General features: G+C 39.5%; 1 protein-coding gene across 8 annotated transcripts in view; it reads left to right on the forward strand.

The window, feature by feature from the left end:
* The window catches only part of ARMH3 (armadillo like helical domain containing 3), a 170,248-nt gene that overhangs the window by 80,661 nt on the left and 76,546 nt on the right, over positions 1-13,041 (forward strand). For all 8 annotated transcript variants that reach the window (XM_060286475.1, XM_060286474.2, XM_060286473.2 and 5 more), the window contains 3 exons: positions 954-1,036; positions 1,569-1,695; positions 12,838-12,913. In XM_060286475.1, the coding sequence (XP_060142458.1) occupies positions 954-1,036; positions 1,569-1,695; positions 12,838-12,913 (286 nt within the window). The remainder of the gene's footprint in view (positions 1-953; positions 1,037-1,568; positions 1,696-12,837; positions 12,914-13,041) is intronic.

Here is a 13,041-nt window from a genome sequence, read left to right on the forward strand (position 1 = left end):
TCACTTATCTGTTCTTCTGCCTCAGTTATTCTGCTATTGATTCCTTCTAGTGTATTTTTCATTTCAGTTATCATATTGTTCATCTCTGTTTGTTTGTTCTTTAATTCTTCTAGGTGTTTCTTCTTTAATTCTTCTAGGTCTTTGTTGAACATTTCTTGCATCTTCTCTGTCTTTGCCTCCATTCTCTTTCCAAGGTCCTGGATCATCTTCACTATCATTATTCTTAGTTCTTTTTCTGGAAGGTTTCCTATCTCCACTTCATTTATTTGTTTTTCTGGGGTTTATCTTGTTCCTTCTTCTGGTACATAGCCCTCTGCCTTTTCATCTTGTCTGTCTTTCTGTGAATGTGGTTTTGTTCCACAGGCTGCAGGATTGTAGTTCTTCTTGCTTCTGGTGTCTGCCCTCTGGTCCATGAGCTCCATTCTTATACAGAGCTGAAGCAGTAGGTTCTACAGTATATCTGGCACATCTGTTGACCAGTTAGAATTAAAACATTTTCTTCTTAGCAGTGATGTTTGAAACAGTTACATAACTAAAACTTAGTGACTTGGGATGCTAGCATCCTAGGGTGAGAAGGGGACACTCAGTAAACTGAGCAAATATGATGTGGAAATCACCATGCAGGAATAAATTTGGAACACTAAAATGTCCATTTTATAATCAAATTTCTGACCTCAATTGCTGTTTACGAAGTGGCAAAAAGTAGATTTTTAAAAACCTGTGGGCAGATGAGCAGACATGTGCTTGGGAAGGTCAGTGCTTTCTTCAAATACACCTACTTTGCCTGCTTTTAAAAAGTCCTTAGTAGCTGTGATGTACTCATTCTAGCCCTCTTTGGATTTCTGTAGAGCTAGTTTACTTTCATTGCTTTCATTTAATAACTTTATTGATTATGCTTTGATTACCTTATTGATGCCTTTCCTTCTCTTTTTTTCTTTTTTTTCTTTTTTAAGCCTTGATAAATTTGCTGAAGTTCCTTATGTCAAATGAGACCGTACTTCTGGCCAAACACAACATTTTTACCTTAGCCCTTATGGTGAGTAGCAAAAAAATATATTTATTTTTATGAGCTGTACCCTAAGGCAGAAGTGGGCTGGTTTGAGACAGGAGCTGGTATTCTAGGGATTAAGTCATAGGGAAAACCAGGCCTTTATTTTCCCTTTGGATCAGAATCTCTATACTGGTGCTCCCCACTTTCACCTATGTCTTTGGAGAACCTGGGGTCTTTCATGAGATAATGGTAACACACCATTATATGATATTCCCACCAAACAGATACAAGAGGTGTAAATTAATTTCAAGAGCATTGATAATACTAAAAAGTAGAAAATAATTAGGAAGTGGTGAGTTTTGAGTACTTATAACTTGATTTTAATATAATTTATTGAATTGCAAGTTTATATAAGTTAATCTTTAATAATGACTTTAATAACCAGCTCACAAAATTTCTGAAAATTTAACAATTAACTCTTGCAGGACAATAAGAGCTGGCTATAGCACACTACTGATAATACTCTTCTGGTCTTCATAGTATGATACCTGTTTATGGGCTTTTGCTTCTTTTTTAGATTGTGAACCTATTTAATATGTTTATCACATATGGCGATACATTCCTGCCCACCCCCAGTAGTTATGATGAACTCTACTATGAGATTATCCGCATGCACCAGAGCTTTGACAACCTCTACTCCATGGGTAAGCTGTCTTCTTTTTATTCCTCTCTCCCCATCAGCTGTGATTTTTGGTATATGAGAGGAAAAGACTACATAAGATTCTCCTCTAGTTGCTTGGTGCCCTTGCTTGGCACAGAACTGTGTAGTCTCCTTTTCTCAGGCAATAAGAAAGTATATGTGGACTTCTTTGCCTTCAGGAACTCAGAATTCATCTCAGTAGAAAGCTGGTTAACATCCCTGTAAGCCCTTTCTTGATGTTTGTGAAAGAGAGAGAATAGGGAGGCTTGTGGATTTAGTGAATACCAGTGAGATCGGAATGAGAGTGGGTGGGAGTTGACAGCAGCAAACAAAAGAGCTTGGATCCCAAGGGAACATTGTGTGATTTGAGAAGGTACAGGGTTTTAAGGAGTTTCAATGTACCTAGGTATTTTTAGCATAACTCACAAGAGGAAGTGGGCATTAGATAAAAATCTTTCTTGCAAACCTTTTGGTAATTGGCTCACTGAAAATTTACTCTGTAGCCGTAATGAGTATAACTTACTTCTGAAAGAGGTCATGTATCCCTGTAAGTTTGAGTGAAGAGGCTACTCAAACCTACCTAAGTTTGAAAGGTGTTTATAGTGCCCAGAAACAGAAAGCCACTCAATAAAGTGGTCTATTAAAAACCTCCAACTTATTAGCTTTATTGGGATGTAATTGATATATAATAAACTGCACCGTTTTTAAAAAAAAATTTATTTATTTTTTGGCCGCGCCACGCAGCCTCCTACGGGATCTTAGTTCCCTAACCAGGGATGGAACCCGCGCCCCCTGCAGTGGAAGCGCAGAGTCTTAACCACTGGACCGCCAGGGAAGTCCCAAACTGCATTCTTTTAAAGTATACAATTTTTAATAAGTTTTAGCATATGTATATGTACATGAAGCTGTCATTACAGTCAAGATAATGTACATATCCATCCTCTCCCTAAAATTTCCTTGTGTCCCTTTATGTCCCTTTTACCACCTCTGTCCCTCACCCCCCATCCCTGGACAACCAGTGACCTGCTTTCTGTCACTGTCGATTATTACTTTATCCGTTTCATTGGGTCTATTCGTGAAAAGTTCATATTTTGCTTGCGACTCCTGTATCATGAGAAAGGTAGAGGGGATTTGGAGCAAATACCTGGAGAAAGAGTAGAAGCAAACCGTGGAAAAGGATTGCCTAGGAGGACAGAATTTTTTCTATTTCCCTGCTCTCTTATTCTCAGTGTAATAGCTTTAGCATCAGGTCAGCTCCCCTCAGAATATTAAGTTCCCATTGTCACATCAAGACACACGTCTCTTTTTTTTAGGAGCTAGGAAGTCTTCCATGAGAACCCTCTGGCAAACTTCCCATTGGCAAAAGGTGCTCAGAGTACCCTGGTGTGGTTTGCATGTACCTGGTTTTACTAATGTCCTTGTTTTCAAGAATGTAGGATTTTCCAGGGGTGAAGAGCTACCCCAGAGGCTTTAGCACCCATTAATAGATGAATAAAGATGTCTTTCAGTGAGGAAAGGAAAGAGAGTTGGAGTGGGGGAGATATTTTATAGACGTCTGACTTACCTGCTAAATTGTGCCATATACACAAATGAGATAAACCCTTGTAGCCACAGCAATAATATAAGAGAGGACATCTGGGAATGCTCAAATCTGCTAACGGAATTAAAATGGTAACCAAGAAAGTACAAATAGGAAAGTGAGAATTTCACTAAATGAAACACAACAAATAGTAGGAGGTGGCATGTTTCAGTGCTCTCCATTTTGTATAAAGTATGAGGAAACTTCTGGTGGAAAAAAAATTTGTTTTAAGTCAAGTTTTTTGGGGTATAATTTACATATATGGTAAAATTCACCCTAAATGTACAATTCTGAGTTTCAACAAATGCATATGGAAGTGTAATTATCACAGAAAATCAAGATATAGAAGGATTTCACTATCTCAAAAACTTCTCTTGTGCTCCTGTGAGGTCAACTCTTCCACCCACCCCAGTCCCTAGCAATCACTGATCTGTTCCATGTCCGCATGGTTTTGCCTTTTCTAAAAAAATATATAGAGGAAATCATACCGTCTTTTGAGTCTGACTTCATTTTTTTTTTAATTAATTAATTAATTAATTATTTTACTTTTATTTGCTTTGGGTCTTTGTTGCTGCGCGCGGGCTTTCTCTAGTTGTGGTGAGCGGGGGCTGCTCTTTGTTGCAGTGCGTGGGCTTCTCATTGCTGTGGCTTCTCTTGTTGTGGAGCACAGGCTCTAGGGTGCGCAGGCTTCAGTAGTTGTGGTGCACTGGCTTCAGTAGTTGTGGCGCACGGGCTTAGTTGCTCCGCGGCATGTGGGATCTTCCCGGACCAGGGCTCGGACCCGTGTCCACTGCATTCGCAGGCGGATTCTTAACCACTGCGCCACCAGGGAGGCCCTGGCTTCTTATACATCGTAATTTGTTTGAAGTTATCCATGTTGATGCATGTATCAGTAGTTCACTCCTTTTTATTATGGAATAATATTCCATTGTGGGAATATGCCAGCTTGGTTTATCCATTTATCAGTGGAAGGACATTTGGGAGGTTTCCAGTTTTTAGTGATTGTAAATAAAGCCCCTGTAAACATTTTTGTACACAGTTTTATGTGAACACAAGTTTGCATTTCACTTGATTACATACCTATGAATGGGATTTTTGGGTATTATGTAAGTGTACGTTGAACTTTATAAGAAACCGCCAAACTGTTTTCCAAAGTGGATGTACTGTTTTACATTACTTAAAACAGTATGCAAGAGTTGTAGTCACTCCATATCCTAGCCGGCATTTTTTTTTTTTTTTGGCTTCTTACAGGTGTGTAGCGATATCTCATTATGGTTTTAATTTGCATTTTCCTGATGAATAATGGTGTTGAGCATCTTTTCCTATTCTTATTTGCCATCCATATATCTTTGGTGAAGGATTTGTTAGATTTTTGCCCATTAAAAAAAAAATTTGCATACCCGTGTTTATAGCAGCACTATTCACAATTGTCAAAAGATGGGAGCAACCGAAATGTCCATCAGCAGATGAATGGATAAATAAAATGTGATATATACATATAATGGGTTGCTATGCAGCCTTTAAAAAGAAAGAAATCCTGGGCTTCCCAGGTGGCGCAGTGGTTGAGAGTCCGTCTGCCGATGCAGGGGACACGGGTTCGTGCCCTGCTCCGGGAAGATCCCACATGCCGCGCAGCGGCTGGGCCCGTGGGCCATGGCTGCTGAGCCTGCGCGTCCGGAGACTGTGCTCCGTAACAGGAGAGGCCACAACAGTGATAGGCCCGCGTACCGCAAAAAAAAAAAAAAAGAAAGAAATCCTGTTACATGCTACAATGTGGATGAATGTTGAGTATACTATGCTAAGTGAAATAAGCCAGTCACAAAAGGTTTCCACCTATATGAAGTATCTAAAGTAGTCACATTTATGGATACAGAATGGTGGTTACCGGGGGCGGTGGAGAGGGTGCAAAGGGAGTTGTTTAATAGGTACAGAGCTTCAGTTCTGCAAGACAAAAAGGTTCTGGAGATCTGTTTCACAGCAGTGTACATATACTTTACATCATTGAACTGTACATTTAGAAATAGGTTAAGGTGGTAAATTTTATGATTGGTATTTTTTACCGCAATAAAAAGAAATATACTAAACTCTAGACTTTATTTGGATTCTGCTAATTCCTCTAATGTTCCTTTTGTATTCCAGGATCTCATCCATTGCTACATTTACTCGTGATGTCTGCTTAGTTTCTTTTTATCTGACAGTTTCTTAGTGTTTGCTCATTTTTCATGGCCTTGACAGTTTTGAGGAGAACCTTCTTCAGTTTGGGTTTGTCTGATGACTTACTCATGGTTGGACTAGGGTTATGCGTTTGGAGAAGGAATGCCACAGTGTCAGAGTGGCCTTTTCCACATCAAGTGTATATGTTATTAAGATGACTTAATCACTGGTGATGTTAATCTTGATCACTTGGTTAAGGAAGTGTTTGCAAAGTTTCTCCTCTGCAGGATTGCTTTTTTCCTCCTGTTCCGTGCTCTGTTCTTTGGAAGAAAGTCACTAAATGCAGCCAACTTTAGAGTTAGTGTTGTACCACTTCAGTAAAATATACAAGCTTTGCTACTATATAGGGTTCTCTAATCACCAGCCCCCCACACTTACTTTGATATTATAGTTGTCATATGTATTACATCTACATCGAAAACTCCACCAGACAATGCTATAACTTTCACTTGTGACAATCATCCAAATTCTAAACAACTTCAGAGGGAAAAATATATTTTTTATATTTGCCTGTATGTTTTCCATTTCTGTTGCTCTTTTTATTCCTGAAGATCCAAATTCCTTTCTAATATCATTTCTCACAGTCTTTAAGAATTTTCTGTAGCATTTTTTTGGGCTTCTGGTGACAAGATTTTTTGTTGTTGTTTGTTTTCTTTCATTCCTGAAGGGTATTTTTGCTGGATATAGAGTTATAGTTCTTACCTTTAAGTACTTTGAAGATGTTATTCCCCTTTTTTTGGCCTGTATGGTTTCTGATGATAAATCTGTGTTCATTTGAATCATGTTCCCTTATTTGTAATATGTTGTTTTTCTCCCGCTTCTTTTAAATTACTTTTCCTTATCTTTGGCTTTCAGAAGTTTGATTATGATATGTTTTGGCCTGGTTTTTCTTTGTGTTTATCCTGTTTGGGGTTTCCTGAGGATCTTGAATCTCACCAAATTTGGGAGTTTTCAGCCATTCTTTTTTTTTTTTTTTTTTTTTTTGCAGTACGCGGGCCTCTCACCGCTGTGGCCTCTCCCGTTGCGGAGCACAGGCTCCGGACGCGCAGGCTCAGCGGCCATGGCCCACGGGCCCAGCCGCTCCGCAGCATGTGGGATCCTCCCAGACTGGGGCACGAACCCGCGTCCCCTGCATCGGCAGGCGGACTCTCAACCACTGCGCCACCAGGGAAGCCCTCAGCCATTCTTTTTAAAAAATATTTATTTATCTATTTTTGGCTGCATTGGGTCTTTGTTGCTGTGTGCAGGCTTTCTCTAGTTGCGGCAAGTGGGGGCTGCTCTTCGTTGCAGTGTGCGGGCTTCTCACTGTCGTGGCTTCTCTTGTTGCGGAGCATGGGCTCTAGGCGCGCAGGCTTCAGTGGTTGTGGCACGCGGGTTCAGTAGTTATGGTTCACGGGCTCTAGAGTGCAGGTTCAGTAGTTGCGGCGCATGGGTTTAGTTGCTCTGCGGCATGTGGGATCTTCCTGGGCCAGGGCTTGAACCCGTGTCCCCTGCATTGGCAGGCGGATTCTTAACCACTGTGCCACCAGGGAAGCCCCAGCCATTCTCTTTTGCAAATTGTTTTCTGCCCTTAATTTCTCTCTCCCTTTCTTCTTGGACTACAATAACACAAATGTTAGACTTTCTGATACTGTTACACAGGTCTCTGAGGCCCTGTTTTTCCCCCCATTTTTTCCTGTTCTTCATGTTTAATAATTTCTACTGTTCTGTCTTTAGGTTTACTGATTTCTGTGTCAATCCATTCTGCTATTAAGTCCATCTAGAGAATTTATTTTACATAATATATGTTTTACTTCTAAATGTTTTAATTGGTTCCTTTTTATAGTTTCAATTTCTCTCCTGAGAAGTTCTACCTTACCATTCATTCATTCAGGAATGTTTGCCTTTTTCTAATGGAGCATGTTTGTAATAGTTGCTCTAAAACTCTTTGATAATTTTAACATCTGTGTCACATCAGGCATCTGTTTGTCTTTTCTCTTGAGAATTTGTTACATTTTCTTGTTTTATTGTATATCCTGGTTCTTTGTATGTCCTGGTTCCTTATAAGTTGAGTAATTTTGGATTACATCCTGGACATTTTTCTTATGTTGTGTAGACTCAGGGTTCAGTTATAATCTGGAGGGTTGTTTTTTTTTTTGGTATTAGTAGGCAATCAATCCAGTTAGACCACAGGTTCTTTCTCACTTTCTGTACGTAGTGGTTCCAATATCAGTTCAGTTTTCAAAGCCGTTTCTGTGCTACTTTGGATCTGGTCCATGTACTCACCACTCAGGAGACTGGACTGTAGTTCAAATAGCAGTTTAGTTTTTAAAGGGTTTGCTTTGCTACTTTGTATTTGTTCCATGCTTGGTCAGCTCCCATGAGCCTAATTTTCATATGCGGAATTAGAGGAACACTTTCTCCTGGTCTGTCCAGGATTCCCTCTATGTTCTCTGGGTAGCAGAAGCCCCTTTTCCTGGTTTCTGTCTACAGAAAGATGAGGTTTCTATTGAAGTTTTAGCCATCCACCCAACTCCTCTATCATGCATCTCTGTGACTGTTTGGATCTTGAGGCAAACCTGCAAAAGAAAAATAGGAAAAAAGAAACCCTGGAAACCCACTTTTGTGGGTGTTTCTCCAAGTTTTGACTCCCCTCTATAATCTGTCTGCTTTTGTTTAATTTTCAGAGCCCTCAGGTAATACTTTTTATATTTTATACAGGATTTTTAACTGTAATCAGCAGGAGAGAGAGGCTGAAGTAGGCTTACTCTGCCACACTGGAAGTGGAGTCTCATCTTCAGTTTTTAGAGACATTTTTGCTGAATATATAATTTTTCTTTCAATACTTAAAAAAATGTCATTTTGTTGTTTTCTGGCTTGCATAATTCCTGATGAGAAGTCTACTGTCATTCTTAGCTTCATTTCTCTGTATATATCTTTTTTCTCTCCATGCTTTTAACATTTTCTCTTTATTGCTGATTTTCAGTAGTTTATCATGTGCCTTAACATGGTTTTCTTTATTTTTCCTGGAGTCTCTTGAGCTTCTTGGATCTGTGGATTTCTGGTTTTCATCAAATGTGGAAAAGTTTTGGCTGTTAATTTCTTCAGATATTTTTCTGTCCCCTCTCCTCTTCTCTTGTTTTGGAACTTCAATTATATATATGTTAGACCTCTTGACAGTGTCCCATAGGTCACTAAAGCTCTGTGGGTATTTTTTCCTTTCTTTCCATTTTTTTTTTGGTCTTTTCTCTCTCTTTCATTTTATTTTATGTATTTATACTATTTATTTTTGGCTGCATTGGGTCTTCATTGAGTCTTCGCACGGGCTTTCTCTAGTTGCAGTGAGCGGGGGCTACTCTTCGTCGCAGTGCGCAGGCTTCTCATTGTGGTGGCTTCTCTTGTTGCAGGACACTGGCTCTAGGCACATGGGCTTCAGTAGTTGTGGCGCACGGACTCAGTAGTTGTGGCTCGTGGGCTTAGTTGCTCTGCAGCATGTGGGATCTTCCTGGACCAGGGGTTGAATCTGTGTCCTCTCACTGTTGTGGCCTCTCCCGTTGCGGAGCACAGGCTCCGGACGCGCAGGCCCAGTGGCCATGGCTCACGGGCCTAGCTGCTCCACGGCTTGTGGGATCTTCCCGGACCGGGGCACGAGCCCGTGTCCCCTGCATCAGCAGGCGGACTCTCAACCACTGCGCCACCAGGGAAGCCCGGCAGGTGTATTCTTAACCACTGTGCCACCAGGGAAGTCCCTGTCTTTCATTTTAGATAGTTTCTATTCCTCAGTCTTCAAATTCACTGATCTCTTCTTCTGTGTTTTTTCTAATGTGCTGTTAATCTCATTAATCTCAATTCATTTCATCCTAGTGTATTTTTTTGTTTCATAAAGCATTTTCTTCCCTAGAAGTTCTATTTAGACTTCTTTCTTTAATATGTTCATTTCTTTCCTCATCATGTTTATATTTTCCTCAATCTTCCTGAGCATATGGAGCATATTTACAATAGCTGTTCTAATGTCCTTTTCTGCTAATTCCATCATCTCTCTTCATGTCTAGATCTGTTTCTATTGACTGATTTTTCTCCTGCTTATGGGTCATATTTTTTATTGCTTCTTTGAATGCTGGTAATTTTTAAATTGGATTTATAACATTGTAATGTTAATGTTGTAAGTGCTTGATTTTCTTACGTTTTTTTATATAATGTTGGACTTTGTTCTGGGATGCAGTTATGTTGTGTGGAATCAGTTTCATCCTTTTAGGGTTTGCTTTTAAGGGTTGTTAGGGCAGGTTGAGAGCAACTTTTATTATGGACTAATTTGGCCCCATTACTAATGCAGTACCCATCTGCAGACTCTACCTGATAACCCATGTATTAGTAGGTTTTTCCACTCTTGCTGGTAGAAATGCAAATTATTTTATTTGTGGAGCCTTCTATGAGCGCCACAATTTCTTCTCTTTTCCAGTGGTTCTTCACCGCCAGCTTTGGGTAGTTTCCTCTTCCCTGTGTGAAGATCGGTGCTCAGCAAAAGATGGAAGAGGACCCCTCTACAAACTTCCATAGTTCCCTGTCAAACTCCCTCCTCTACAGTACTCTACCCCACAAATTCTAGGTGCCTTGGCCTGCGCAGTCGCTTATCTCTATGTCTTTGGCTTGGCACGACTTCTGGATTCTGTTTAAGTTCCTCCTCCCTGCCCTGTAGGCTAGAAACTTTTTCACATAGTAAGCTGGGGTAATCGTAGGGTTCACCTTGTTTGTTTTCCTTCTTCAGGGATCACAGTTCTATATACTTGTTGTCCAGTGTCTGAAAACTCTTGTTTCATATATTTTGTTCAGTTTTCTATTGTTTGAGGTAGGAAGGTTAATTATGTCTTGATATTCTATCATGGCTAGAAGAGGAAGGCTCACTGAGACTTTTTTGATAAAGGCACACATTTAATATTCCTATGGCATTAATTTATTGCAGTGATATCCACTGAATAGGAAGGACCTTGACACAAGCTGCCCTGAACCATAAATGATACCATATTTTGAGCTGTTTTTTTCATTAAAAAAAAAAGATAATTAGAAAAGAAAAAGCAAGGTAAAAAACATTTTTACAATCTCTCCTTTCTAGTATGACCACTGTTTTCATAGTTGTATATTAGTTTACTTGTATGCATAGTTTTACACAGTTGTAATTATGTTTTCCTATTTCGTGTTTTTTTAAACCGTCAGAACATTTTCCTATTTTTTTGTAGTTTTCTTAGGTCTCTTTCTCTCTCTCCCTCTCTCTCTCATTTTTTGCATAGTATGGATGGAGTTTATTTAACCATTCCTTCTTTTCATGGAAATTACAGTTTCCAGTTTTTGCTATTACTTAACTCTCTTTCTTTAATGGCCACATGGTATGCTATTTTTGTGTACCATAATTTACTACATAAATGATAACCTTAGCTTGAGGCATTTAGGGCATTTTGAGATAATTTTGTGTTTAAATTTGGTAACTTAGAAAAGAATGTAAAAGCCTATGGCATTTCCAAGGGAAATGCAGTGATGAGGTCTGGCTGCATGTTCACTAAGAACAGAAGTGACAGGATGTTAACAGAGAAATAATACATGGACAGAGTTAAATACCTCTCTGAGGTAAGGAGAGTAAAATTCAGCTCAATTCCGTAAGTGTTAGGTCCTCACCATCAGAGAATTTATGATTTAGTGGAGGGTCTAGTGAAAAACAGATGCATCTAAACAGTTTTTGCAATTGAGTTGAAAAAAATACATCTGACCTGCTTGAAACAATTTTGTTCATTACGCAAATAAATTTGCACAAACACTAGGTGAAACCTGAGTTCAGACTGTAGAGCTCTAACTTGAAACTATACCAAGTTCCCCTTCACTAAATCTTGTAAATTAGAAAAGCAGCTCTCTGATAATGTTTTATTAAGGCTTCCATCTTCTCTTTCATGAAATTGCATGAATTTATAAAAATGAAGTATTGCTAGAATAGATGCAGAGCAGCCAGATGAACTTTCTTTCCCTATTACACTTACAGGCCCTCCCTCTAGTAAAGCTGCTGCTACTACTCTTCTTGCTAGAGGAATACTGGTCAGGAGTAGGTAGTGATGGTACTCAGGTGTAAAGTTCCTATGCAGATTGATTACACATTTCTTAATGTTACTTAGGCTGTGACTTCCAACCTTTGAGAAAGTCTCAGGTACATTCTTTTATTTGTTTGGGAGACAAGTCTATTTAAATTCATAATAGCTAATACTTATATAACATTTACTATGTGCCATGCACTGATCTAAGGCTTTATATGTAACTTATTTGATTTTCATGATTATCCTTTCATGTAAGTATTGGTATTATTCTCTAGTAAGTGGCAGGGGCTAGACTGGGACTCCGACAGTTGGCTTCAGAGTTCACACTCTTAACCATTCACTGTGTAAGTACAGGCTGTAGAACCATTCCCTCTAGGTTTAAATTCTAGCTCCATTACCTACAACTCTGTGAATGAACTTGATCAATTAATTATTTGTCTCCTCTGAGTCTCATATGTATGCTGTATTGCATATAACCTTTGTCCAATTTCTGGCACATAGTAAACTCGCTACATGTTTAGCTCATATTAGTTATTCACTCGTTAAAAACATATGCTTGGAGTGCCCACCATATGCTTCCTCTTGCAAGGAGCACTTGTGTTGGTTTGTCTCTTTTCCAAAATAGTGTAGGTACTGTAATGTGTGACCGTGAAGCTCATAGCTGATAGAGGATATGATGATCTGTATTTCCATCATTCCTTCTCCTGTAAGTAAGGGTGGAAAAGAGACTTTGGTCAGAGAAGGGAAGAATATTCCTGTTGATTCATGCTGCAGGTCACACAGTTAAGTCAGAGGAGCTAAAACAGGTTACTCCTTGATTGAAACATGACCATCTTCTATCTTGCAAGGTTATTTGTCCTGTTTGACCCAGCTTAGACCTTCAGGAGAAAGACATACTGTATGTGGAGCAGGAGGGGTCACTTGCTCAGCTGGCCAGTTCCACTAAATCAGCCCCAGCCATTAGGGAAATGATAAATGTGGCAATCAGGTGACCCATCACACCCCAGTGTAGATTTTAAATGAATGCAAAAACTAGCAGGGAGTGGAGAGAGGGGAGCCCAAGGCAGAGGAGGAGTAGAATATTTTGATAGAAAGTGAAAAAAAGAGGAAAAAGTTTGCGGTAAAGATAGTTGAGAATAAGCCCTTACTTTTTTCCCTAGATGAAGATGTCTTAAATAGAAGATTGGCCCAGGCTCCGTTTGGTTATTCTAATAGTGATATTCTGTGATGTGTCTTCATTCCTCATATTTGTGTTTTATACCAGGGGTCTAACACATCTTTGTTCTTTCCTTTTTTACAGTCCTGAGGCTTTCTACCAATGCAGGCCAGTGGAAAGAAGCAGCTAGCAAGGTGACCCACGCGTTGGTTAATATCAGGTGAGGAATGAGGATTTATCTCTTTCAGAGTTCCTTGGCTCATCCTGAGGTTTATTGTACCTTTCTAAGTGGAGTGTGTTGAACAGCACCACTATTTTAAGCCCTGATGTCTGTAGGAGTGGAAGAAA

Source organism: Globicephala melas, chromosome 16, assembly GCF_963455315.2.
Source record: "Globicephala melas chromosome 16, mGloMel1.2, whole genome shotgun sequence".
Classification (NCBI taxonomy): domain Eukaryota; kingdom Metazoa; phylum Chordata; class Mammalia; order Artiodactyla; family Delphinidae; genus Globicephala; species Globicephala melas.